Genomic DNA, 26809 nt, shown 5'->3' on the forward strand with positions numbered 1-26809 from the left:
TTGCTATTTTATAAGGATTATTGGCAAATCGATAATCTTTAGTTTCCAAAGACTTTTATCTCACGTGTGTACGACTTGGCGGCCGATCGACCATCCAATTCGATTATTATAATCGAATTGGATGAAAATTGTTGCCGCTTAGTGTATGACTGACAAAGCGACCAATTTCGGGACAGAAATTGGTCGCTTTGTCTATCGCGCATGCTGCAAGATGTCGGGCCAAAGTTGCTTGGGTGGGTGTGCGGCAGTAGAGCAGCGATTTGCGAGCGACAACACAATGAAACCCCCTTCGCAATGTATAAACGGCTATCCGTACACACTACTGACGCATAGTGTCTGACGTCAGACGCTATGCGCCGACGTCAGACGCTATGCGCCAACGTCAGACGCTAGGCGCCTGTAGCATGCAGTAGTGTGTACGGAGAGCCGCCTGGAGGTTATGGGGCACCGCGCGGAGGATGCTACATGAGAGGTAACGTATAAATCCACACATGGGGGGAACATTAATACATTGGGGCAACGGCGGGGCGGGCGCGGCGGGCTCAGCCGATTCCCTGAAGATTTCATGCTGAAATCGGACGGGAATCGGCCTGCAGTGTATGGGCAGATTTAACAAGAGACAAATGTATCTCTAATCAGATTCGATTAGAGATAAATTTGTCTCTTTGTCGAATCTGCCCATAATCCTTAGGTCTATGGGCACCTTTAGTCTGAATTTTGAAAAGATGATCTAATTTATTATTGAGCAGTTCACGATGGCCTTAAAGGACACCTGAAATGTGAAAAAAAGTTAGATATTTACCTCCAGTAGTACCAGGGCCGGTTCTGTCATGAAGAAAGGTGAAACACTTTCATCAGGCACAGAGATTACAGGGGCAGCATGTTTGTACTGTGTGGTTACACTTACAGCATGCGGACAAAGCAGGAGGAGAAGCGATAGGAGAGCGAGGTGAAGAGGTCATCATTGGGGATAAAAACAGCTTTTTGTGCTGTGTGAGGAGTCTGACAGTGAGTGAGGAGGGGGGAGGCAGGAGAGCAGCATTGGGGAAAAGCAGCTTGTTGTGCTATGTGAGGAGTCTGACAGTGAGTAAGGAGGGGGGAGGCAGGGGAGCAGCAGTGTTTCATTTGACTTGCACAGCAGAAGGGAGGAGGTGGCACTGCTGTCCTGACTGAGGAGGAATGGAGCTAAATGAAGCAGACTAAATTGACGGGTGCTGTGATCATTCCGAATTGGGGGTGGGGTCTGCTCTGGATCCTCACAAGTTTGCCTCAGGCAGCAAAAAGTCTAGAACCAGCTGTGAGTAGTACCCATTTGGACTGGGCATGTGCAAGTAAGTAAGGTCTGTTTAATCCGCACGCCCATTAGAATTAAGCTCTCGTGCACAATGGTAAAAGCCATTCACGAGTGATTATTTTACAACCGACTAAACGCCAACATTGCGGATCAGTCTATAGAGGGAATTTAACCCTTAAGACCACATCACAAAAAATTGCCAAATTTAAAATACATGAGAACACATACAAATAAGAAGTATGTTTCTTCCAGAGTAAAATGAACTGTAAATGACTTTTCTCCTACGTTGCTGTCCAACAGGTTTTTGACTAGTCCATTTCTTCATGAGGGAATCTCAATATTTAATGTATTCTTTACAAAAGCACTTTATGGGAAGGGTCTATACCAGGCATGGGCAAACTTGGCCCTCCAGCTGTTACGGAACTACAAGTCCCACAATGCATTGAAGGAGACTGACAGCCACAGTCATGACTCATAAAGGCAAATGCATTGTGGGACTTGTAGTTCCGTAACAGCTGGAGGGCCAAGTTTGCCCATGCCTGATCTATACAAAGGTGCAAACCACAATCCCCCTCCTCCCCTCTTACTTATCTGCACACTATGGCCCAGTTCACACCGAGCGGTTTTAGGAGCGATCCGCCTGTGAAAACGCTTGGCTAATGTATCTCAATGGGATGGTGCACATCAGCGGTTTGAGGTTTTTAGCAAACCGCAAACGTGCCTCTTGCTTCACGTTTGCGGTTTGCAGAAGCGTTTCTGCCTCAATGTAAAGTATAGGACAAAAGCAAAAAGCGGTTTTCCAGGCGTTTTTGTTACATTAGCTGTTCAGTAACCGCTTTACTGTAACAATATTTGTAATCTGCTGCACAAAAATGCACCCAAAACCGCTCGGTATGTTTAGAAAACCTCTCTATACATGCCTAGAATCGCTCTGAAATCTGCTACAAAAACCTCTAGCGTTTTGTGGATCTGCTAGCGGTTTTGGTGTGCACTGGGCCTATTCTGGAAGTGCCATTTAGGGCTGATTCACACTACAAGAGCTTTTTAAATGCTAGAGATTGTTAAAAGCTCTTGCTAATGTCATGCTATTTATTTATTTATTTATTTTTAATAAAATCACATCACTCCAGTGTGAACACACACATGGAATAACATTAGCAAGAGCTTTTAAAATCACAAAGCGCTTAGAAACGCTCTTGTAGTGTGAATTAGCCCTTACTAAGTGTTTTTGAAAATAAAGAAAACCCTAAGAATCCGCCCATTAGGAGATGGACTAGTCTAAACCCTGTCGGTTCTGTCAGATTTCTACCACCTACTGTAAGCGACAGCAACATAGGAGAAATGTTTTTTATAGTTAATTTTGCTCTGGAGGAAATGTACTTCTTATTTGTATATGTTTACATGTATTATACATTTTAACATTTTTCGCTATAGTAGTCCTTTAAAGAGACTCTGAAGCGAGAATAAATCTCGCTTCAGAGCTCATACTTAGCAGGGGCATGTGTGCCCCTGCTAAACCGCCGCTATCGCGCCACTAAACGGGGGTCCCTTCACCCCCAAACCCACCCCTCCAAGACTTGGTCGTAGTCTTGGTCGTAAATCTTCCCTTCCTGGAGGCAGGGCTAACGGCTGCAGCCCTGCCTCCAGTCGCGTTTGTCAGACGCGCATCGCTGCCTCTCCCCCGCCCCTCTCAGTGAAGGAAGACTGAGAGGGGCGGGGGAGAGGCGGAGATACGCGCTGACAGATGCGCGTGGGGCAGGGCTAAGGCGGTTAGCCCTGCCCCAATGCGGAAGCGCTCCCCCGCTTTACGGAGGGGATTTGGGGGTGAAGGGACCCCCGTTAAGCCGCGGGATAGTGGCGGTTTAGCAGGGGCACAAATGCCCCTGCTAACTATGAGCTCTGAAGCGAGATTTATTCATGCTTCAGACTCTCTTTAACGTCAATGCCCAATGCTTGGTATTGGCTAGATTAGATGTTTTTGTCTTATTGAATTGGGCAAAAAGGTTGTACAGTGTATGACCCACTTTAGACACATACTTACGTAAGGGTCCGTGTGGTAAAAGCACACACAAATTAGCAATGTATGTATGGTGTTTGGCCACATTTTATACTGACACTGGTTTCCTTTTTGTATATTTTTATGTAAGGCTGGAAAACCGCTCAGTATGTAAAATATGCAGTAATGGGGTGAGCCTGGAGGGGGAGACATACTCTCTGCGCTGTAATGTATACATGTGGTTGAAGACGTGGAGTGCATTCCTGCTCCAAAACTGCTGATGTGAGCATTCTGTCCCCCCCCCCCCCCTCCGCTGGATCATCCCTGGAATCCTGCAGAGATGGCGTCTGTCGCACGAAACAGTCCTGTGTCTTTCCACATTCATTACAGTCTAGACGAGCCAGAGAAGCAAATTACACGTGCAGAAATTATGCCGGGCCAGTTCATGTCATTAAAATAATACAAACCAGTCTGGCCAGACAGCTGTGAGTGGAGCGGCGTGTTTATTCCTGCCGGGGGAGGGTGTGGCTATGTCACCGTGGCTCTCTTGCTGCTAGGCGCAGGACTGGGAAAGCTAGTTGTGGCTTTGATCGCCACTTTTTAACTAGTTGATGCTTTTAGGCCCCATTCACACCACGGACTGTTTATAGGCAGTAAAATGCCTCTCAAACTCTCAGAACTGCTTGCTGCTGCCTAGTTACTGCTCACTGACGTCTGGTATCTGCTTGCTGAGCACACAGTTCAACTTTCAGTGTAAAAGAGGCCTAAAATATAATATAATCCCACTTTAACCTGCTTGGCGGTAATCCCGAGCTAGGGTCGGGGTGGAAAACCGTAGCTAAGAGCGGTAATCCCGAGTTCTGCTCGGGGTAGCCGCCGGAAGCTGTTTGCAGGGCTATGCGCGCAGCGGGCGTTTCTACATACCTCCCGAGGAATCCCGATGTTGACCGCCATTCTTCTTCCTCTCCTCCAAGGCTGTGTTTCACTTTAGAGTTGCAGCGCCACCCGGAGGATGGAGGGGAAACTGCAGCGCTGCAGATCTCCCTAGCAGCATAATTTTTAGACCCTTAAATCTGGAAAGAATCATAATGCCAAGGGGGTTAAAGAGGCACTGTAGTGACCAGGGCCGGATTACCAACCAGGCAACAAAAGCAGTCGCTTGGGGCCCCATTCAGAGTCAAAGGGGCCCCATCAGCACATAAACCAGCCCTTGCCATCCTGTCAGCGGTGGCTGGATGGTATAATGGTAAAAGGGACTCTGAGCAGTGCAGTAACTATGGAAAGATGCATATCATTTTAAAGCTCTCTTTCTCCTCTTTCCAATTATATATAAACGGCTGCTCTATGCCTTTTAGTTTTCCATATTTTCGCGATCGAAATCGCGGCCACAGGACGACTTTTCTCCAAAGTCAGCGGTGGCTGGATGGTATAATGGTTAAAGGGACTCTGAGCAGTGCAGTAACTATGGAAAGATGCATATCATTTTAAAGCTCTCTTTCTCCTCTTTCCAATGATATATAAACGGCTGCTCTATGCCTTTTAGTTTTCAATATTTCCGTGATCGAAATCACGGCCACAGGACGACTTTTCTCCAAAGTTGGCAGCTCGATTCAGCACAATGCAATGAAATATAAGGAACCCAGGGGGATATAATTACAAACATCATGCTGGTAGGTGTGAGGATGTAATGAATTAGTTGTGGGTATGCTTAAAGGCATATCCACAGGCACTGCTTGGAGTCCCTTTAAGGGCTCTGCCGCTGACACAGGAGACCAGGGTTCGAATCTCGGCTTAGCCTGTTCAGTAAGCCAGCACCTATTCAGTAGGAGACCGTAGGCAAGTCTCTCTAACACTCCTACTGCCTATAGGGCGCGTCCTAGTGGCTGCAGCTCTGGTGCTTTGAGTCCACCAGGAGAAAAGCGCGATATAAATGTTATTTGTCTTGTCTTGTCAAATGATGCCATGCGCTGCTGATTGTCTTCAGAGCCAGGCTCTCCTCCTAGGTCCCCCTCCTGCTACTGTGCGCTCTGCCGCTGCCCACTCCTCCCTCCCTTCCCACAGAGAACCACAGCTGCAGCTAGAATGATAGCAGCAGATGGCAAACGCTCACTCACCTATCCATGATCCAAGCGATAGAGATCCCGTCATCTGAAACCCATCTGTCTCTTCTACAGTGCAGCCGCTCGCTCTGAACTTCCTGATTCTCAGATCAGACAGGAAGTAGGAAGTAGTAATAATAGTAGTAACAGAGTGGCAGCACTCTAGAGGAGACAGATGGGCTCCGGATGACGGGACCTCTATTGCTTGGATCGCAATAGGTGAATGTGAGTCATCTGGTGCTGTCATTCTCCCCCGCTGCGGCTGCCTTCTCTGCTGGACTATCGTATTCACTGGGATGGAGGCTGCATGGTGGCTGTCTAGTTTGGGAGGAAATTGGTTGTTCGGTGGTGGGGGTGGTTATGTAATTATGTGTTATGTAATTATGTCTGGGGAACGGCTTCCGATTTGGCGGTGTCCAGAGCTTTCTGCTATTGCCAGGCTGGAGATGCAGGGGGAAAGTGCTGCTGCTGTGATATCTGGCGCCCTGTTCACAGGGGTGCCCCAGTCTCTGAGTGCAAATGTCCCAGCCATTCATCTCTCACTCTGCATTTTGCCGCTGCTATTCCCTGCATTGTGCACCCAGAGGAAAGCGTGCTGTTGCCCATAGCAACCAGTAGCTCGGCTGCCCGGTGTGTGCGGCATATTGCTGTGCAGCTGCATCTTCTGATTCTATTACGACATGATGGGGGGGGCCCAAATCAGTTACTTTGCTTAGGGCCCCATTTAGCCTTAATCCGGCTCTGGTAGTGACCTATAAAAATGTCACGAACCTCCGATTTTCAGTTCGCGAACCCTGTTCGCGAACCTCAGCGAAAGGTTCGGTTCGCGAACCGCAATAGACTTCAATGGGGAGGCGAACTTTGAAAAATAGAAATAGAAAAAATTCTGTCAGCTGGAAAAATGATAGAAAACATGTTTCGAGGGCTCTAATACCTGGAGGCAAACATGATTCAGTGAAATACACATCAAAAGTCCCAGCCAAAAATCTAGTTTTCACATAAGCCCCTATTTTAGGCCTCCCTCCACCCTCCTACCCTCCTACCTATTCCCTCCTCGGAGGAGGGTCTCATCTGCCAGGGAATTCCAGTATTTCAAAAACCAGCTTACATACTGTGACTGGGATTTGAACCCAGGTCTCAGTGTATGGTAGGTAACTAACATATCCATTATACCACCAACACTACTAGCTGAACTAGCCTAGCATGTACCATTTATGCTCAATCCAAGAGAAAAATTAGACAAGACAAATAACATTTATATCGCGCTTTTCTCCTGGCAGACTCAAAGCACCAGAGCTGCAGCCACTAGGGCACACTCTATAGGCAGTAGCAGTGTTAGGAAGACTTGCCTAAGGTCTCCTACTGAATAGGTGCTGGCTTACTGAACAGACAGAGCTGAGATTTGAACTGTGGTCGAGAGAGAGAGAGAAAGAAAGAGAAAGAGAGACACTGCAGAACGTTTTATGCCACCAGAAGGCAACTTTACCACCTAAAACCACCGGTGAGAGTCTGGGTAAAGATATTCAACAGCATCATCACCCCAATCCTGCTCTATAGCAGTGAGGTATTTTTCTCTTGCATTAAGCGTTAATGGTACATGCTAGGCTAGTTTCAGCTACTTTCAGATAGTAGTGTTGGTGGTATAATGGATATGTTAGTTACCCTCCATACACTGAGACCTGGGTTCAAATCCCTGTCACAGTATGTAAGCTGGTTTTTTAAATACTGGAATTCCCTGGCAGATGAGACCCTCCTCCCTCCGGGAGGAGAGAATAGGTAGAAGGGAGGAGGGACGAGGGTCCCACAAGAGGCTAATTAAAATCTCCCTAGCAGATTGTGTAGCAGCTGTTCCTTAACTAATTAGTGTAGGTAGACTAGTGAGTCAAATGGTATAAGGACCTAGCTTGGAGGAGGGAGGGGGGGGGGGGGGCAGGCCTCCAGCATTGAGAGCAGTGTGTTTGGCAATAATGTGCCTGCTGACTGTGATGTAGAGGGTCAAAGTTTTGCTCACTAGAGCATTATGGGGCGAATCGTACTTCTGGGAAAGTTCGCCTTTGGTAGGCGAACACGAACCACCGAAGTTCGCCTGGAACCGTTCGCCGGCGAACCGTTCGCGACTTCTCTAGTGACCTAAAGGAGAAGGCAGTAAATTATCCAGGATATCCACTTTAATGATGTTTTTTTTCCTGTTTTCAGTATCAGAAATACAGTATCTAAATTTTGGTATGTAGTATGTCTGTATATTGGTACGTAGTACCGCCCTCCCAGTGGTGCTTAGCGTACGCAGTTTTAGATATGTGGTATTTTCCCCCCTGAGCATTCTGGGAGTCTCCAGGTATATTTTCTATGGGGGGGGGGGGGGGGGGAACAGTATAGCAACAGAGGCTAGGCATTATATGCAGACCCAGCCTCTGTGTGCTGATAGCATTCTTAGAACCCACCTCGGGTTCGATTTAAGGACAGTGAATGGGGTGGGATAGAGGAGGGAATAGGAGGGTGATAGGCGGGGACATCACAGCAAGCCTGCCTCTTCCTGTCTGAAAATTTCACTTTTGCCAAAAATCAACTGTTTTGAGAAATGATTACGGGGGAGGGAATGACGAAAGGAACGGACAACATGCAGAGGGTTGTGCATTCAGCATCAACATACCTCTCTGCTTGTCTTGGGCCTCTTTTCCATGGACAGTTGAACTGTGTGCTCAGCAAACAGTTGCCAGGCAGCAGTTGTGAGAGCTTGAGAGGCATTTCACTGCCTATCAACTGCCTATGGAAAAGAGACCTTCGGAGTTATGGCTTTCTTCACCACTTTCTAACTAGTTGAGGGCTCACTTCCAAGGGTAGTTGAGCTGTGTGCAGGTAGCAGTGAGCAGTTGCCAGGCAGCAGTCAGCAGTTACCAAGCAGCAGTCAGCAGTTACCAAGCAGCTGTGAGCAGTTACCAGGCAGTGACAAGTAGTTACCAGGCAGTTGTGAGAGTTTGAGAGGCATTTCACTGCCTATCAACTGTCCGTGGAAAAGCCGTCCTTAACCTGCCTGGCGTTCTATTAAGATCGCCAGGCAGGCTGCGGGAGGGTTTTTTTTGAATAAAAAAAAACTATTTCATGCAGCCAACTGAAAGTTGGCTGCATGAAAGCCCACTAGAGGGCGCTCCGGAGGCGTTCTTCCGATCGCCTCCGGCGCCCAGAATAAACAAGGAAGGCCGCAATGAGCGGCCTTCCTTGTTTTGCTTATATCGTCGCCATAGCGACGAGCGGAGTGACGTCATCGACGTCAGCCGACGTCCTGACGTCAGCCGCCTCCGATCCAGCCCTTAGCGCTGGCCGGAACTTTTTGTTCCGGCTACGCTGGGCTCAGGCGGCTGGGGGGACCCTCTTTCGCCGCTGCTCGCGGCGGATCGCCGCAGAGCGGCGGCGATCAGGCAGCACACGCGGCTGGCAAAGTGCCGGCTGCGTGTGCTGCACTTTATTTGAGCCAAATCGGCCCAGCAGGGCCTGAGCGGCAGGCTCCGGCGGTACTGGACGAGCTGAGCTCGTCCAGACCGCCCAGCAGGTTAAGTAGCTTTGCCTCGGGTGAGGTGATTCCATGTCTAACTTTAACTTTTTTTTTCTTTTTTTTTGTAGGCATTTTAAACTTTTGTGCCAATAACTACCTCGGCCTCTCAAGCCACCCTGAGGTTATTCATGCCGGACATGAAGCGCTGGAAAAGTATGGAGCCGGTCTGAGCTCTGTGAGGTTCATCTGTGGAACCCAGGTGAGTATTCCTCACAGGATGTATGTGGTGGGTCCTGCCATGCCATACCTACCGTGTTTCCCCTAAAGTAAGACATCCCCTGAGAATAAGCCCTAGCAGGACTTCCTAGCATGCTTGGAATATAAGACATCCCCTGAATGTAAGCCCTAGCAGCAGCCCACATGACACCGACAAGTCACGCTCAATACAAAGCATGGATACAGGAGAGCAGCAGTATAATGTGAGTTCTATAGTCCTGTATATGTGTGTCAGGCAATTTGTGTTTTTGTTGGAGCCAGCCCTCCTGATCTGTCGTGATAAGCATCAGCAGCACTTCACCTTATCCCAGGACACACAGCTTATCCTATCATAGCTCTGGGGAGCCTGACAGAGTTCTCTGCCTGCAAGAAATACTCTTACCCACATGATCAGCAGAATCAATTTCTTGTAAGTGAGAGCCAATATCTGCAAACCACAAGCTCTGTGCATGCTGCTTGTGTTTCAGCGTGGCGTTCAGTATTTACATGTTGTATAGGAAAACTACCAGTGTTTCCCCCCCAAAATAAGACATCCTCTGAAAATAAGCCCAAGCACTTCTTTTGGAGCAAAAATGTAATATGACAGTGTCTTATTTTCTGGTAATCGCGGTAGGAAGAACAAATGCCGTGCTAATCATTCTGGGCTGATGTCAATTTTGTTCTAGTTGCTTGCAAATTTATGTATCTTGGAAATGGACCAAGGACATCTTTGCTGTATTAGTTCATTTCCAAGATTTATACAATTGCATATAATTAGAACAAAATTCGCATGAATTCAGATTTATTATCATCGTTTCAAAGGATGCCTGAAGTAAGAGGTATACGGAGGCTGCCATATTTATTTCATTTTAAACAATACCAGTTGCCTGGCAGTCCTGCTGCTTTATTTGGCTGCAGTAGTGTCTGAATCACACCAGAAACAAGCATACAGCTAATCTTGTTAGATCTGACAACAATGTCAGAAACACCTGATCTGCTGCATGCTTATTAAGGGTCTGTGTTTAAAAGTATTAAGGTGCGTACACACATGCGACTATAGTCGTTTGTAACGATCGTTCCCCGATCTTTACCAACGACGATCGTTACAAAAAACGAACCACCGACTATTAAGGCAAACGATGAACGAGCCAAATCGCTACAAAAGAAAGTTCTGTCTCGGCGGATTTTAACCAACGACGATCGTTTGCAAAAGTAGTACATCATTGGAAACGGCCGTTCGTACTAGGCTTGACATGCGCATTTCACTATTTCTCCATGAAACTTCTCATTTTTATGCGCAGGCGCAATAGTTGCTTTATGTGATGTAACGTTCATTCTAACGATCAGATCGTTACACACCTTTTAAAACTAACTTTACTTAGGTCGTTCTTTCATCAATTAAAAGTTCGTTCGTCGTTCTCAATGAACGATCATTGTCGCATGTGTGTACGTAGCATTAGAGGCAGAGGATCAGCAGGATAGCCAGGCAACTGGTATTCCTTAAAAGGGAATAAATATGGCAACTTTCATATCCCTCTTGCTTCAGTTGTCCTTTAAAGGACACCGAGGTGAAAATAAACGAATGAAATAAACAATTTGATCGATCTTCCTTCTCCTAAAAATGACACTTTAAGATATTCCACAAAACCTGATTACACTAGATCAATACACAATTATTACCTCGTGAATGGGACTAATTAAAACGTAACTTTTACTAGTTTACATATAAAATAGATCAAGACTATTTAACCATCTTAGCGGTCTGGACGAGCTCAGCTCGTCCATCACCGCCGATGGCTGCCGCTCAGGCCCTGCTGGGCCGATTTCAACCAAATAAAAAGCAGCACACGCAGCCGGCACTTTGCCAGCCGCGTGTGCTGCCTGATCGCCGCTGCAGCGCGGCGATCCGCCGCGTGCAGCGGCGAAAGAGGGTCCCCCCAGCCGCCCGAGCCCAGCGTAGCCGGAACAAACAGTTCCGGCCAGCGCTAAGGGCTGGATCGGAGGCGGCTGACGTCAGGACGTCGGCTGACGTCCATGACGTCACTCCGCTCGTCGCCATGGCGACGAGGGAAGCGAAACACGGAGGGCCGCTCATTGCGGCCTTCCGTGTTATCTCTTGCCGCCGGAGGCGATCGGAAGATCGCCTCCGGAGCGCCCTCTAGTGGGCTTTCATGCAGCCAACTTTCAGTTGGCTGCATGAAATAGTTTTTTTTTATTTAAAAAAAACCCTCCCGCAGCCACCCTGGCGATTTAATCAGAACGCCAGGGTGGTTATGCTGCCTGTCATGTATAAATAGATCTCTGATTAATGAACTAGGAGTCGTTAGTGAGCATCTTTAGAGAATATTTCTCTGCCCCATAGTTCATAACATACATTAATATATTACACAAAACCCCCACCAAAAAATAACCCAACATGTTTCACTTCCTAGCGGAAGCTTTTTCAAGGGAATAAAGTGAAGGGCGACAGTGCATAGGTGCTAAGGTGCAATTACATTAAAACAAAAACCAGAGAGTTATGTAGCATGTCTGCTCATAAAATAAAACATTTCTTTAAAAATATGATCTATAGGAAGAATAATGTAAATGATTCTGACAAACATTGTCTAGACTCCTCCTCCTTGCTCTTTCCTCAGAATATACACAAAGATCTGGCCCTGTATAGACTCCTCCTCCTTGCTCTTTCCTCAGAATATACACAAAGATCTGGCCCTGTATAGACTCCTCCTCCTTGCTCTTTCCTCAGAATATACACAAAGATCTGGCCCTGTATAGACTCCTCCTCCTTTCTCTTTCCTCAGAATATACACAAAGATCTGGCCCTGTATAGACTCCTCCTCCTTGCTCTTTCCTCAGAATATACACAAAGATCTAGAACAGAAGATTGCACAGTTCCATAACAGGGAGGACGCCATCTTATACATCAGCTGTTTTGATGCCAACGCTGGGGTATTTGAGGTAAGTGTTTGCAACTGCACATGCTGTATTTTTAACGGACAACTGAAGTTGGAGGGATTTGGAGGCTGCCATCTTTATTTCCTTTTAAAAAATACCAGTTGCCTGGCTGTCCTGCTGAGCTTTCATGCATCAGTAGTGTCTGAATCACACACCTGAAACATGCATGTGGCAAACGTAAGTTAACATCTGATCTGCATGCTTGTTCAGGGTCCAGGGATAAAAGTATAAGAGGCAGATGATCAGCAGGACAGCCAGGCAATGCGCATTGTTTAAAAGGAAATACATATGGCAGCCTCCATATCCCTCCATATCAATGAGCGCTGTAATAACAGTGTAGGAGATTTGGGCGCAGCCGGCGCCACCATTGACCGTAATAGGAATTACTGATATAGCGGCGCACAGTCAGTAACTTCGGCGCCGTCAGAAGACTGAGATGAAGTTTCTTTTAAAACACAATAATTTGGCCGCCAGCAATAGCTGGAAGCCGAATTACATCATTCCCTACTATCCATGGCGGCCTGGAGGGGGAATAGTATTTAACGCCTCCGGGACTTGTGCAGCAGCAGGATAAGCCATATACCGGCTGTATCCTGCACCCAAATCTCCTGCGCCAATTCATATGTATGCGAAAAACATCCCCGGGGGATACTTGCCTTACCCGGGGGTCCTCTGGATCCTAATGAGACTTTCCCCATCCTCCTAAGTAGAGGGGATCCAGCACCGGCAGCCCCAGAAAATCCACTGGCAAATGTGGTGGCGCAGTAGGGGCTTCATCGTGCGTTAATATAAGCCTGATTGCGTCCGCTCTACTGCGCAGGTGCAGTGTGGGCATGCCGCCTTGCCGCCTGCGAGCTTCTGGCGTCTGAATAGCTGTCAGCTGAATTACGTCTTATCCACGAGTCAGTGGTGGCCTGGAGGGGGAATAGGAATGAACGCTGCCGGGACTTGTGCAGGAGCAGGGTGAGCTGTCTTTCGGCTTTACCCTGAACCCAAATTTCCTGGTGCTAATATCACTGTCCCAATGTTTGCATGTGACAGTGCTCCAGTAATCTGCCATCAGATTGACCATCAGATAAATCCCTAATCTGATCAGAGGGGGTGCCTGCCCACACACTGCAAAGATTTCAATCTTCCTAGCACCACTGCCGTCCGGCCAAGACACCATCCCATGTAACGTGCACCCCCCCCCCTCCTCCTGGGCCGAGTGTGTCACATGGTAGGTACAGGCTCTCACGGCTGCAATTCAAAAAGATGCAGGACACAGGAGGAGGCCAAGAGATTTTACAGGTGAGTATGCAACAGCCACCACGGGTCCGAGGGATACACATTACATACGGAGGTGAGGGAGACCGGCCAGGGGTCCATTGGGAAATCAAAAGCCTATACCAACATGCACACGACTGAGCCTTTCCAACCAAGATTTTTACAACATACACAATCAATCCTTTTAACCAATTTTGTCCCAAATACTGATAAAATCGATGGATCAGGTGCTGCCAGCGGATGAACGAAGGTGACCCAGAGCACGCCGGGGGACCTCACGGAATACAGGGGGCATGAAGAAGCCCCAAGAAGGTAAAACTCTACAAATTTAAACACGGTTCAGGCGTGCTTTATCTTTTCTTCTGTATTTTCATATGACTGTGACCTTAAACATTAAACATCATGTGATTTTTTTTTTTTTTTTTTTTTTTTTTACTAGAAAGATTCAGCTGAGAATGTCCAGAGGTACTGCCCCTGACTATGAAGCATGATGTCATGAGTTTGACTCTAGGGTTAGAGAAAAAAGTAGATAAAGAAAACAAGTTAAAGGGAACCTGGAGTGAGAGGGATATGAAGGCTGCCATATTGATGCACTTTTAAACCATGCCAGTTTTCTGGCAGCCCTGTTACTCTTCTGGCATAAGTAGTGTAAGTCAAAACCCTGGAACAAGCATATGGCTAATCCAGTAAAACCTAAATCGGCGTACCTGATCTGCTGCATGCTTGTTCAGGGTCTATGGCTAAAAGTAAAGAGGCAGAGGATCAGCAGGACAGCCAGACAACTGGTATATCTGAGCTCCATTGTTTATTATTCAGCTAGTTGATCTTTACTACTCAGCACTGCAGTAAAGCAATAATTCAGAAATACTTTAAAAAAACATTATTCCTAATTTAAACAAAAATGAGAAAAATAAACTATATACTTATGCTTGAATGCATGGTACTTTCACAGATTGCCTTATTGCTGTGTTACTGAGTCTCTTGTGGGTTTCAGGCCTTGCTGACGCCGGAAGACGCGGTGCTGTCAGATGAACTGAACCACGCCTCCATCATTGACGGGATCCGCCTCTGCAAGGCCAACAAGTACCGCTACAAACACCTGGACCTCAATGACCTGGAGGCCAAGTTAAAGGAAGCTCAGGTAGTCTATCTAACAATCGCACGTTTTAATTGTTGCTGGGGATGAGTGAGCAAAAGGTTAAAGTTCGGTCTCAAAGCGAATCAATTGGGGGGATGGGTGGGGGGGGGGGGGGGGGGGGGCGCGCTCGCTTGCCAACATTGTTCTGGGGGACCCAGCATATTAAAGTTCTACGAATGCCTGCAGTCTGTTCAGATTGTAGTCTGTGCTCTTCTTAATGTAAGAGGTTTTACACCTGGTGTGCAGAGTGTTGGCAGTATCAACAGAATTACTTGAAACGGCAGTATAGTAAACCAACCACAAGATGTCACTGTGTGTAAAGTGAAGTAATAATCTGTATGGTATTGTGATTTCTCTGTTCTCTGTCTCTGTTCTAAGTAAGCTACATTTCCTGATGGTGGTGTAAGTTTAATATCTGCATGTTTTGTTGGAGCAGAGTGTTCTGTACACGCAGATACCCAATATAACAAGTCAGAACTCTTTACTGAAGAAAAACATGCAGCGATATATCACACACCACCATCAGGAAATGCTGCTTACTTAGAACAGAGAGAATAGAGTGAATACAGGAAATAACAATCCCATTCAGATCAACATCACATTATACATACAGTTAGTGACATCTAGTGGATGTTTTACTATGCTGCAGTTTAAACTTCTTAAAGGGAACCAGAGACGAAGCACCCTTGTGTATTTTACCATATATATCAGTAAGAACATTAGAGAAAACGCCTACCCTGCTCTGTTTCATCCTCACTGCTAAGTGTCTGTTATCAGCTGTGATAAGAATCCCTGGACTGAGCATTCAGTCTGGCTTTGCAGGGAATAATTATAGCTGAGTCATTATGGCAGAGCCACAAGGGGGCAGGCTTGGGCTTGAAAAGACACCAGAGAAGACAGACTCAGCTATAATCTTTCAGTAGCCAAGCTAGACTGAGTGCTCAGTCGGGGATTCTTATCAGAGGTCATACCAGTCAGATTAAAGAGAACCCGAGGTGTGTTTAAAGAATGTTATCTACATACAGAGGCTGGATCTGCCTATACAGCCCAGCCTCTGTTGCTATCCCAAACCCCACTAAGGCCCCCCTGCACTCTGCAATCCCTCATAAATCACAGCCGTGCTGTGAGGCTGTGTTTACATCTGGAGTGTCAGTCTCAGCTGCTCCCCCGCCTCCTGCATAGCTCCGGTCCCTGCCCCCGTCCCTTCCCTCCAATCAGCAGGGAGGGAAGGGATGCAGGCGGGGACCGGAGTTCTGCAGGAGGCGGGGAGAGCAGAAGACTGACAGTATAGAGATAAAAACAGCCAGCTCTGACAAGCTGTTTGTCAGCAGCGTGGCTGTGATTTATGAGGGATTGCAGAGTGCAGGGGGACCTTAGGGGGGTTTGGGATAGCAACAGAGGCTGGGCTGTATAGGCAGATCCAGCCTCTGTATGCAGATAATATTCTTCAAACCCAGCTCGGGTTCTCTTTAAGCAGAGAACAATGAAACAAAGAGCAGATTAGGTGTTTACTGTCATGCTCCCACTGATTTATAAGGTAAAATACAAGAGGGTGCTTCATCTCTGGTTCTCTTTAAACCTCCAACATGTTTCCATTAGTAAAGAGTTCTAACTTGTTATACTGGGTGCCTATCTGCGTGTACAGATCACTCTGCTCCATCACAGAGATGGTCAGTTAGATACAAATAATTTCAGCTTGTATCCAAATGCATTGCAAAATGTATGTAGTATTGCGCTGGGTCAAACAAATGCGGTTCCTTGCGATTTGGACCGACCCGATTCCGAGACATGAGCGAAATCTCATTGACAGACTCCACTGGTGTGAATGTATCGGTGGTCCGGTCTGTACATTTCATTCTGCAAATATTCTCTTTTTGTAGAAACACCGGCTCCGCCTTATCGCCACGGATGGCGTCTTCTCTATGGACGGCGATATCGCTCCGCTTCGAGAGATCTGTGACCTGGCAAAACGCTACAATGCCTTAGTGTTCATAGATGAATGTCACGCCACCGGGTTCATGGGACCAAACGGCCGGTAAGGGAAAATTAAGGTGAACACAATGAATATATAGTGTATACACACAGGACATGAAACAGGGGCGCAAAGAAAATGGGCGCATGTTTTCGTTAATCATTTTTGAAATGTGAATATTTCAAATTATTGTAATAAAATATTGGTATATATTAACGATAGTTTATTACAACTTAACCTAGCCCTACTCTCACACAGAACCCTCTTTTCCAACCCTACCCCCCCTTCCTGATGTTTAACCCTAAAACACCCTTTCTTGACGTCTAACCCTAAAACACAACAAACACACATTCCGCAGTGATTCACCTGCCAGCAGTAACGATTTTGCCACCTGTGATAAACTTAAGAATGTAAATCGGGGTGAGGAAGATATTACTATGGGCAAATATTGACTAAAATATTTATAAATAAATATTGTATAAAAAAATAAGCACTTTTATTCATTAAAGTGAACCTCCGGACTAAGAATCTACTTAGCAGAACTGAGAAGGCTTGGTGTTTCTTTAACAGTTTCACAGCATTAGAACTTTGTTTTTCTTACCAAAGCATCATATTTAGCTGCATTTTTATCTAAGCTCCACCCATCAAAGAAAAAAAGCCTGGGCTTTTTTTCCATGATGCTGTGCAGAGCACGATGGGATTTCCTATGTTGTTGTTCACGTTGCCTAGCAGCTGGGAGGTGTGATCAGCACACAGGACAGTTGGAACTGTGTCTCATGCTCCCTGTCACCTCCTTTCAACCAAAAAGATGGCTGCCATCATGAAATCAAACCTTTGCCTGTTCTTTTAAAAGAGGGTGGGTAAGAGATTATATTACCTATCTATTTTAATTAACATAACTAATGTAACTTAATGACACTATGTTTGTTTAGGCTGGAGTTCCCCTTTAAGTTATATTCAGTAGCGTTCCTCTCTACATCATTCCTTGTTGTTTTTGTTGACCTGTTTCTTTCTCTTGCCAGCGGCACAGATGAACTCCTGGGAGTCACGGACCAAGTGACTATCGTGAACTCCACGCTCGGCAAAGCGTTGGGTGGAGCTGCAGGTCAGAGACATGAAAAATGTGCCTTCTATCTATTATATAACAACCTGACCGTACTTTCTTTTAAGCACAACAAGACTTAAAGAAAAAGACAGAAGGCAGCAGCAGGGTGCACATTCTTGTGCAAAGCACTAAGGGACATAGAGGATAAAAGTTTTCACCATTTTTTTAGGAAAGGGTTCTTTACAGTAAGAGGGATTCAAATTTGGAATGTATTACCCAAGGAAGTAAAATCTGGCAAATTCTATTTCTGCGTTTAACTACTTTCGCCTTTTGGACATTGCTATTACGTCCAAAAGGCTGCTGCTGCTCTCTCCCGCGTGCTCCCGAGCTGCCGTTCGTTAGCCCGGAGCTCAATGAAGGGGAACACAGTTCCCTTTCATTGATCTAAGTCCCCGTTAGAAAGACCAACGGCTTCTTTTAGAAGCCGCAATCTTTCTAAAGATTAAAAGTTTCCCGTCCTCCCTTCACTTCCTGTAAGCGAGAGAGCACTCAGTGACATGACTATGTACTCTGTAAAGTACTGCAGAATGTATCAGTGCTGTAAAGATGCATAATAATAATAATGTGGTAGGACATTATACTATGACTTTGTTAGGAATTAGATTGTGAGCTTCTCTGAGGATAGAAAAATGTCAGTCAGTGACATGACTATGTGCTCTGTAAAGTGCTGCAGAAGATGTTAGTAATAGTGATAATTGTTCCATTCCATTGTAGGTGGATACACAACGGGTCCCAAGCCTGTAATTGACTTGCTGCGGCAGCGCTCCCGGCCGTACCTCTTCTCCAATACTCTACCTCCAGCCGTGGTGGGCAGCGCCTCAAAAGCTCTGGACCTCCTAATGGAAAGCAATGCGATTGCTCAATCTATGGCTGCTAAGACTTCTCGGTGAGCATTTATGACAATGAAGATAAACTGTTGGATTGGGAAAACTTCTCCATCTGAGACAGCTGACATTGTGGTTATTTTTTATTTATAGAGCGCCAACGTCTTCCGTAGCGCTGTACATATTGCAAAACAAATAGCGGTGAGCACAGACACATGAGTAGTTCTCTACAATCAGGACATCCAACAACACAAATACATATATAGGTGATGTGAGAGGCAGGAAAATTGGGCGCATATGAGGAGTGGACAAATCCGGCGCTGCCATTCACTGTAATGTTAAATATCGGCTATTGGGTGCCAAACTGGACGATTTGGGTGCCAGGTGCAGCAGCCATCAAACCACTTTTTTTTGTTTTTGTTTTCAGAATTAGTGGTTTGAAAAATATTGTGATGAAATTCGTTTTGACAATGATCATTTTTGTAAATTATTGGTTTAACTTTTCAACGTTTTGATATTCTACTTTTTTTAAAAATCATTTTGACAATCATAATTTCGTTAAAGGACCACTATCGTGAAAAAAGTGGGCAGTTAAAATCTGACAGAACCGACAGGTTTTGGGCCAGTCCATCTCCTCATGGGAGATTCTGAGGGTTTTCTTTGTTTGCAACAGCATTTCCTGAACAGCAGTTGCAAAGTCTAACTGACAAAATAATGTGCAAGTGAGGCTGGCTGGTATCTTACTATTTACTTACTATTAAGCGCTCTCGCCTTGCAGCGCTGGGTCCCCGGTTCGATCCCAGCCAGGTCAACATCTGTAAGGAGTTTGTATGGTCTCCCCGTGTCTGCGTGGGTTTCCTCCGGGCACTCTGGTTTCCTCCCACCCCCACCCCCAAATAAAACATACAGATAGGTTAATTGGCTCCCCCCTAAAATTGGCCCTAAACTATGATACATGCTTTACACAATACATACATAGACATAGGACTATGGTAGGATTAGATTGTGAGCTCCTCTGAGGGACATTTAATGACAAGACCATATACTCTGTACAGCGCTGCGGAACATGTTGGTGCTACATAAATACTAAATAATAATAATATTTTGGCAGTTAAACTGCTGTTCAAGAAATGCTGTTGAAAACAAAGAAAACACTGAGAATCCCCCATGAGGAGATGGACTGCAACAAAACCTGTTGGTTCTGTCGATTTTAACGGGCTACTTTTTTTTTTGCGATAGTGGCCGTTTAATTATCCTATGCAGCAGAGAAAGGGGGTTTTAAGGTTAGGTGTTAGGAAGGGGGGTTTTAGGGTTAGGAACCACCAGGGGAGTCTTAGGGTTAGGCATCAGTAGAAGGAGGGCTCTGTGTGAGAGTAGGGTTAGGTTTAGTAGTAGTAAATCTCTGTAATCTTTTTTTCGGCTACATGTAAGACGTACACACGATTACACTTAAAATACCTGTATATGGCTGTGGAATACTTAAAATACTGTATTTTTTAGACTATAAGTTTTTCTCCCCCAAAAGTTGGGAAAAAAGTCACTGCCTCTTATAGTCCAAATGCAGGGAGCAGGGCCGGGCCGAGGCATAGGCTGAAGAGGCTCCAGCCTCAGGGCGCAGTGTAGGAGGGGGCGCACAATTCATTCAGCTGTCATTCCTAATTGTGTATGAAGCAGAAAGAAATAAGAAAAGGGGATACATAGCAGTGACTGCAAGCCAGATAACTAGATATTTAGGTGTTGGGGAGGTTGTGGGCCCTTTGCCCCTCTTATTCTAATAGCAATCAGTGTGTGACAGCTGGGGTGGGAGGGATGGAGGGGCGCATTTTGGTGTCTCAGCCTTGGGTGCTGGAGGACCTTGTCCCTGCTCTGGCAGGGAGTTCCTGACTTGTGAATGCCTGCCAATACAAACCTCCAACCCACCGCAATGTCGGGGACTTCCTGTACTGTGCCCATGCAGAGGAGGACACGGGGACACCAAGGGGCATAGGAGGACACAAGGGGGATACAGGGAGGACAGAGGAGGACACACGAGGTACAAGGGGGGGGGGGAAGGGGACATAATCCCCCAGAAGCCCTTTCACCAGGGAGGCACCAGGTTTAGTATAGATTTTTCCCCTGGTTTGTGTCCTCTAAACCTGGGTGCGTCTTATGGTCAGGAGTGTCTTATGTAATTAAAAAACACTTTAGAGACCATTGCTAATTTTAAGCCATATTTCTTTGTAAACCGATATTTTAGCTCTCCTTACCGGAAAATAATGATTTCGGCTCCATCCTGCACCCTTTTTTCACAGCGCCTCTATTTCATCCTCGCGGTGATGTGTGGTTTGAGATTTGTGTTGTGATCGCTGGGTTGCCTACCAATCCTTTTTATTTGGTGCTAAAAATGAACACCAAAAATTCGCTAAATCCTCAATCCCAATATTTGTAATATCCGCTAAAAGCTCAGTCCCTTTAGCAAGAATACACATCCAATAATCTGTAAACAAGTGTGCAACTTTGATGTACTGTATATGCATGCATAGACTGAAGCTACATACACACGTTCAACAAGCGCCCAACGTGCAAACGACCACCCGCACGACACGATGAACCGAATGACCGGAAGTACCGCACGACCTGTATGTCATTACATCAAGTCCAAGTCGTTTAACAGTCGTTCAAACGCCTTATACACACGGATCAACTGCACAATATTAGGCAACCGTAGGCCAACATAGATTTGACCGTTATCAGCTCGTCAAGTCGTTTGCACGCGTACACACAATCAGACAGTTTTGTTTAGCGTGTGTATCAGCCTTTAAAGGACAACAGAAGCAAGAGGAATATGAAGACGTCCGTATTTATTTATTTTTAAACAATACCAGTTGTCTGGCATCCTGCTAATTTTTCATGCATCAGTAGTGTCTGAATCACCCTCCTGAAACAAGCATGCATCAAATGCAGTCAGACATCAGTCAGAAACATTTGATCTGCACGCTTGTTCAGGGTTTATGGCTGAAAGTATTAGAGACAGACAAGCAACAGGACAGCCAGGCAACTGGTATTGTTTAAAGGGAAATCAATATGGCAGCCTCTTTATCCCTTTTATGTAAGGCAGAAAGCTGACACATCTAATATATTTCTTTATCAGTTCAATTCCATATAAATAAGAAAGCCACATTTTGAAACCATGTAGGGTTTCTTTATCAAGGCAAGATTTGCTTGTAGGCAATGGTCTGTCTGCCGCTGCCTGCTGGATACATGTCATGCTAGTGAGTGTCTAGAGGAGTCCACTCTCCCACTTCTACTTCATGAGTATTGCGACAGACAGATCGTTGCCTATTGGATGTGCCAACAGGGGGTGTCATCCGCCTTCTACAGCTGCAGCACTCCCTTGTCTTACCAATGCTCAATCCAGTAGTGTGTGCGAGACGACACAATCACTTAGATGAGCCTCTTTATCCCTCTCACTTCAGTCATCCTTTAAGCAGCGTACACACTTTCAATTTCTGTCACCCACAGGGATCGGGATGTGATCCCTTGGGAAAGCAATCTAGCCTCCACGCTGTGAACAAAAAGTTCCAGAACAGAGTCTGTGTCATGTAAAGTGTACATGAGACAGCGGTGAGAGGAAAATCCATACATACCTGGTGCTTACTCCATCCCCATTGAGACCTTTGGCTCCCTTGTTGTCCTCCCGGGACTTGTCGTTCCATCGCTAGGGTCCTCTGAAGTGTCTGCAGTCCAAGGGTACGGTGCAGGACGGCCGCAAACGGGCAGCCAAACTGTGCGTGCTCAGTATGCCTGGACTGAAGACAGGGGACCCTAGCGGTGGAACAAGACGTCTTGGGAGGACCGCAATGCAACTAAAGGTCTCAGGGATGGAGGAAGCCCCAGGTATGTATGGATTTTTCCACACTTTAAAGGGATACTGTAGGGGGGTCAGGGGAAAATGAGTTGAACTTACCCAGGGCTTCTAATGGCCCCCCCCCCTCCCCCGCAGACATCCTGTGCTAGCGCAGCCACTCACCGATGCTCCGGCCCCGCCTCCGGTTCACTTCTGGAATTTCAGACTTTAAAGTCTGAAAACCACTGCGCCTGCGCAGCTGCATCCTCGCTCCCGCTGACGTCACCAGGGGAGTATTGCACAAGCCCAGTATGGTCTTTGGTCTGCGCTGTATGCTCCTGGTGCCATCAGCGGGAGCGAGGACACGGCAATGCAGGCGCAGTGGTTTTCTGACTTTAAAGTCAGAAATTCCAGAAGTGAACTGGAGGCGGGGCCGGAGCATCGGTGAGTGGCTGCGCGGGCACAGGATGTCTGTGGGGGGCCATTAGAAGCCTCGGGTAACTTAAACTCATTTTCCCCCGACCCCCCTACAGTATCCCTTTAAGAAGCCAAGGATTGCCCTTTAGAACTTCTCAGGTTGGGGCAGCTGGGTACGCCATTCAGATGTGCAGCCACGATGTGCAGAGATTGAAGGACCACGGTATTCTAGGTAGTGATGTAGCCCTGTAGACCTGGAGCAGAGGTGACTCAGGCTGAGGCGTCACCACCAGTGATCTGTGGCTCCACCCCTCATACATGTAACACAGCAGGTAAACGGTTTTATCACTCTGAATGTTTCACACAACATTTACTGTGGTATTTCTCAGGTTCCGGACCAAGATGGCCGCCGCTGGCTTCACCATTGGCGGGATGGGCCATCCGATATGCCCGGTGATGCTGGGAGACGCAAGACTCGCTGCTACAATTGCAGATGACCTGTTAGAAAGAGGTGTGTACCAGTGGCCACGAAGGACTTCACGTTACTCTATTTATTTATTTTTTCTGAAGTATTTTTTTTTTCCTTTTTTTTTGCCTTAATAGAATGTGCACTTCAGTGGCATAGCTAGACATTATGGGCCCCATAACAAATTGTTTATGACGCCATTCGATGAACCCACTCTTGAGCAAGGCGTAGCTAGGGTTTTCAGCACCCAGGGACAAAGACTATTAGTGCGCCCCCTAAAGGGACACTTGCGCCACGCCAAAAAAGTGGTGTGGCCACCTTCATGACCACCATGTACCCATCCTCTGATGGCTACTTCCAGCAGGATAATGCACCATGTCACAAAGCTCAAAGCATTTCACATTGGTTTCTTGAACATTTTACATAAAAATTACATAAAAATGAGTTCACTGTACTAAAATGGCCCCCAAAGTCACCAGATCTCAACCCAATAGAGCATCTTTCGGATGTGATGGAACGGGAGCTTCGTGCCCTGGATGTGCATCCCACAAATCTCCATCAACTGCAAGATGCTATCCTATCAATATGGGCCGACATTTCTAAAGAATGCTTTCAGCACCTTGTTCAATCAATACCATGTAGAATTAGGCAGTTCTGAAGGCGAAAGGGGGGTCAAACGCCGTATTAGTATGGTGTTCCTTTAGGTGAGTGTAAATGCATAATATGGTAGGACAGTACACTAGGAGTGTAGTAGGATTAGACTGTGAGCTCCTCTGAGGACTGTCAGAGACATGACTATGTACTCTGCTTTGCTTGCTTGCTTGCTTATTAAAAAGCAATATAAGTATTGCCTGCCATATTCTAGTCCAGTGTCCAGTCCACTAGTGCTGTTTGACTCTGACTTATGATCTTTTCCTGGCTGGGGGGGAAGGGGGGGGGGGAAGAGGGGGGGGGGAGGCCCAGGCTGGACTGTATATATTTTTTCAAATGAGTCAGGTGGGCAGTCAGCGGCTGGCTGGCCTGGTGCTGGAGACAGTGAGTGGTGCTGTGCACTTACTAGCTGTCTTGCTCGGTGGTGGGTGGCTGTGGCTTGCTGGCTGCGGCTGGCTCTGGCTGCGACCACTCACACTGTGCAGGCTCCCTACTCCCAGCGTTGTCTGCTCCTCCCCCCGTCACCCGGGCAGAGCGAAAGGCTTGGGACTGCCAGTTTTCCGCTCTGCGCAGCGTTCCACTGCAATCTTGGACGCTGCGCAGCGGTGCGCCGACGTGACGTCACTGGGAGAGGGAGATGGAGATCGGGCCGGAAGACGGCGGCCTGGCGCGGCGGAAATAAAAGTAACAAAAAAAAAATAATAAGCACCCTGCTCACCCCAAGCTACGCGTCTGATGCCAATATTGGAAAAGATTCTCCATTTTATGGGTAGCCAGTGTAGTGAGTGAAGGGTTGGTGCTATGTGGCAATGGCGGGGTTGGCTTGGTAACAGTCTTGCGGAAGCATTCTGTACTAGCTGCAGGCGGTGTAGGTCTTTATTTGGAAGGCCTACATAGAGGGCATTGCAATAGTCTATTCAGGGCCGGATTTGTACTTTTTACTGCCCAAGGCCACAGTCACCAGCTGCCCCCATTCAGTATAAGTAGCCAGATGACCCCTCCCCCCCCCTTTCCCTCCAGTATAGGTAGCCAGATGACTCCCTTAATCCCTCCTTTTCCCACCACCCTTTTAGTATAGGTAGCCATATGACCCCTCCCCCCTTTCCCTCCAGTATAAGTAGCCATATGACCCCTCCCCCCTTTCCCTCCAGTATAGGTAGCCAGATGACTCTCTTAATCCCTCCTTTTCCCACCACCCTTTTAGTATAGGTAGCCAGCTCACCTTCACACCGCAGCAGCCATCAGAGTCACTCATTTCTCCGCTCCTCTCCAGTGCAGAAGCTTCCTCTTACCCTCTGCCTCCAATGCTGCCCAAGACCATAAGCGCCCACCACAATGCAAACGTGCACAGAGAGCAAGGTGGCTGCTGCACAGGCGGCTGGCAGCAGAGTACCACGGTCAGGCGCTTGCCTGACCTCCCTGCATTGCAGCATATGCAAGCTTGCATATGCTGCACCAGTTCAACCATGCTGCTTTGGTGCCCTTACTCCTGTAGTGCCCTAGGCCATGGCCTAGGTGGCCTTGGCCTAAATCCGGCCCTGAGTCTAGCCGTGATGTGATGAAGGCATGAACTAGGGTTGTAAAATACTGTGAAGGAATGAGGTGCTTTTTTTTTTTTTTTTTTTTTTTTGCAAAATTCCAGCTAACCTGAAGTGAGTTTTTGTTTTTCTGCTGACAGTAAATTGAACCCGTCTCACACAGTTCTTTATAGTAATCGGAATCTGCATCTGCTCATCACGTATTCCTCGTCCTCCTTACCATCATTTCCTTTATTTCCTTCCAGGTATCTACGTCATCGGGTTCAGCTACCCCGTGGTGCCCAAAGGCAAAGCTCGCATCCGCGTTCAGATCTCGGCAGCGCACAGGGATGAGGACATTGACAATTGCGTGCAGGCGTTCACAGAGGTGGGCCGGAAACATGGCGTGGTGTCGTGAGATACTGGCGGACACGTGGCTGGCCATCGCCTCTGGGGTCCGGACCTCCCGTCACGCTGAAAGGTTTTATACAACGCAAGGGCATTCATTCCTAATACAATACTTGCCTAAAGGCGGGAACGGATTTACCTCTGAAGAGTCTATAGGCACAGAAAGCCTGACGTCTTAAACTCCACCCACCAGCACATGCCATGCCCTGCCTAGGTCATGCGCCCCCTGGTGCTGAAACGGCAGAAAATGATGGCGATATTTATGTACTTTAAAGAAGAGGCAATATTAGTAATGTACAATTGCCATTGCTTGGACCACATATCGCCTGGCCGGCCAATCAAGCTGTTAACTACACTCTCAGAGAATCTCAAGCATCTCATTTAAAGGGGCACAATGGCGGAAAATTGTAAAGTTTGCAATAAGTGCAAACATACAACTAAGAAGTACGTTTTTTTTCAGAGTAAAATGAGCCATAAATGACTTTTCTCCTATGTTGCTGTCACTTACAGTAGGTAGTAGAAATCTGACAGAAGTGACAGGTTTTGGACTAGTCCATCTATTCATGGGGGATTCTCAGGGATTTATTTATTTTCAAAAGCACTTAGTGAATGGCAGTTGCTCTGTCCAACTGCCAAAAAACTGTGTAGCGAGCAGGGAAGCTGGCCAGCATCATTGTTTAAATCCTATTTAGGGAATAAGTTTATAAAGAATAAAAGCCTTGCTGAGAATCCCCTATGAGGAGATGGACGAGCCCAAAGCCTGTCGGTAGTGTCAGATTTCTACTGCCTACTGTAAGTGACAGCATTATAGGAGAAAAGTAATTTATGGCTCATTTTACTCTGGAAAAAAACTTACTTATTATTTGTTTATGCTTGCACATATTTTACATTTTTACAATCTTTCGCCATAGTGCCCCTAGTTCTAGACTCATGCAAATATAAATGTAAATTAATGAATTAAGTGTTTCGGCCAGTACTTAATAAAATTATTCCATGCTCCTCACCGTGGTGTATGTATTTCAAGCCGGATTGGCAGCCATAAACTCAAGATACATTCTGTGTTTATTATGCAGTCTACAATCTGACCCTGCGTTGCAAGCATTGCAATATAATCATAAATGTTTCTGTCG

At 46.6% G+C, this 26809-nt stretch overlaps 1 protein-coding gene across 2 annotated transcripts in view; it reads left to right on the top strand.

Annotated features, from left to right (window-relative positions):
* The window catches only part of GCAT (glycine C-acetyltransferase), a 31834-nt gene extending 5687 nt beyond the window's left edge, over positions 1-26147 (top strand). For both annotated transcript variants that reach the window (XM_068252125.1, XM_068252126.1), the window contains exons 2-9: positions 9008-9138; positions 11991-12092; positions 14350-14496; positions 16374-16528; positions 17488-17570; positions 18285-18456; positions 23027-23148; positions 25538-26147. In XM_068252125.1, coding sequence (XP_068108226.1) covers positions 9008-9138; positions 11991-12092; positions 14350-14496; positions 16374-16528; positions 17488-17570; positions 18285-18456; positions 23027-23148; positions 25538-25689 — 1064 coding nt within the window. In that variant the 3' untranslated portion in view covers positions 25690-26147. The remainder of the gene's footprint in view (positions 1-9007; positions 9139-11990; positions 12093-14349; positions 14497-16373; positions 16529-17487; positions 17571-18284; positions 18457-23026; positions 23149-25537) is intronic.
* The last annotated feature ends 662 nt before the right edge of the window (positions 26148-26809 follow it).

The sequence above is a fragment of the Hyperolius riggenbachi genome, chromosome 9 (assembly GCF_040937935.1).
Source record: "Hyperolius riggenbachi isolate aHypRig1 chromosome 9, aHypRig1.pri, whole genome shotgun sequence".
NCBI lineage: Eukaryota > Metazoa > Chordata > Amphibia > Anura > Hyperoliidae > Hyperolius > Hyperolius riggenbachi.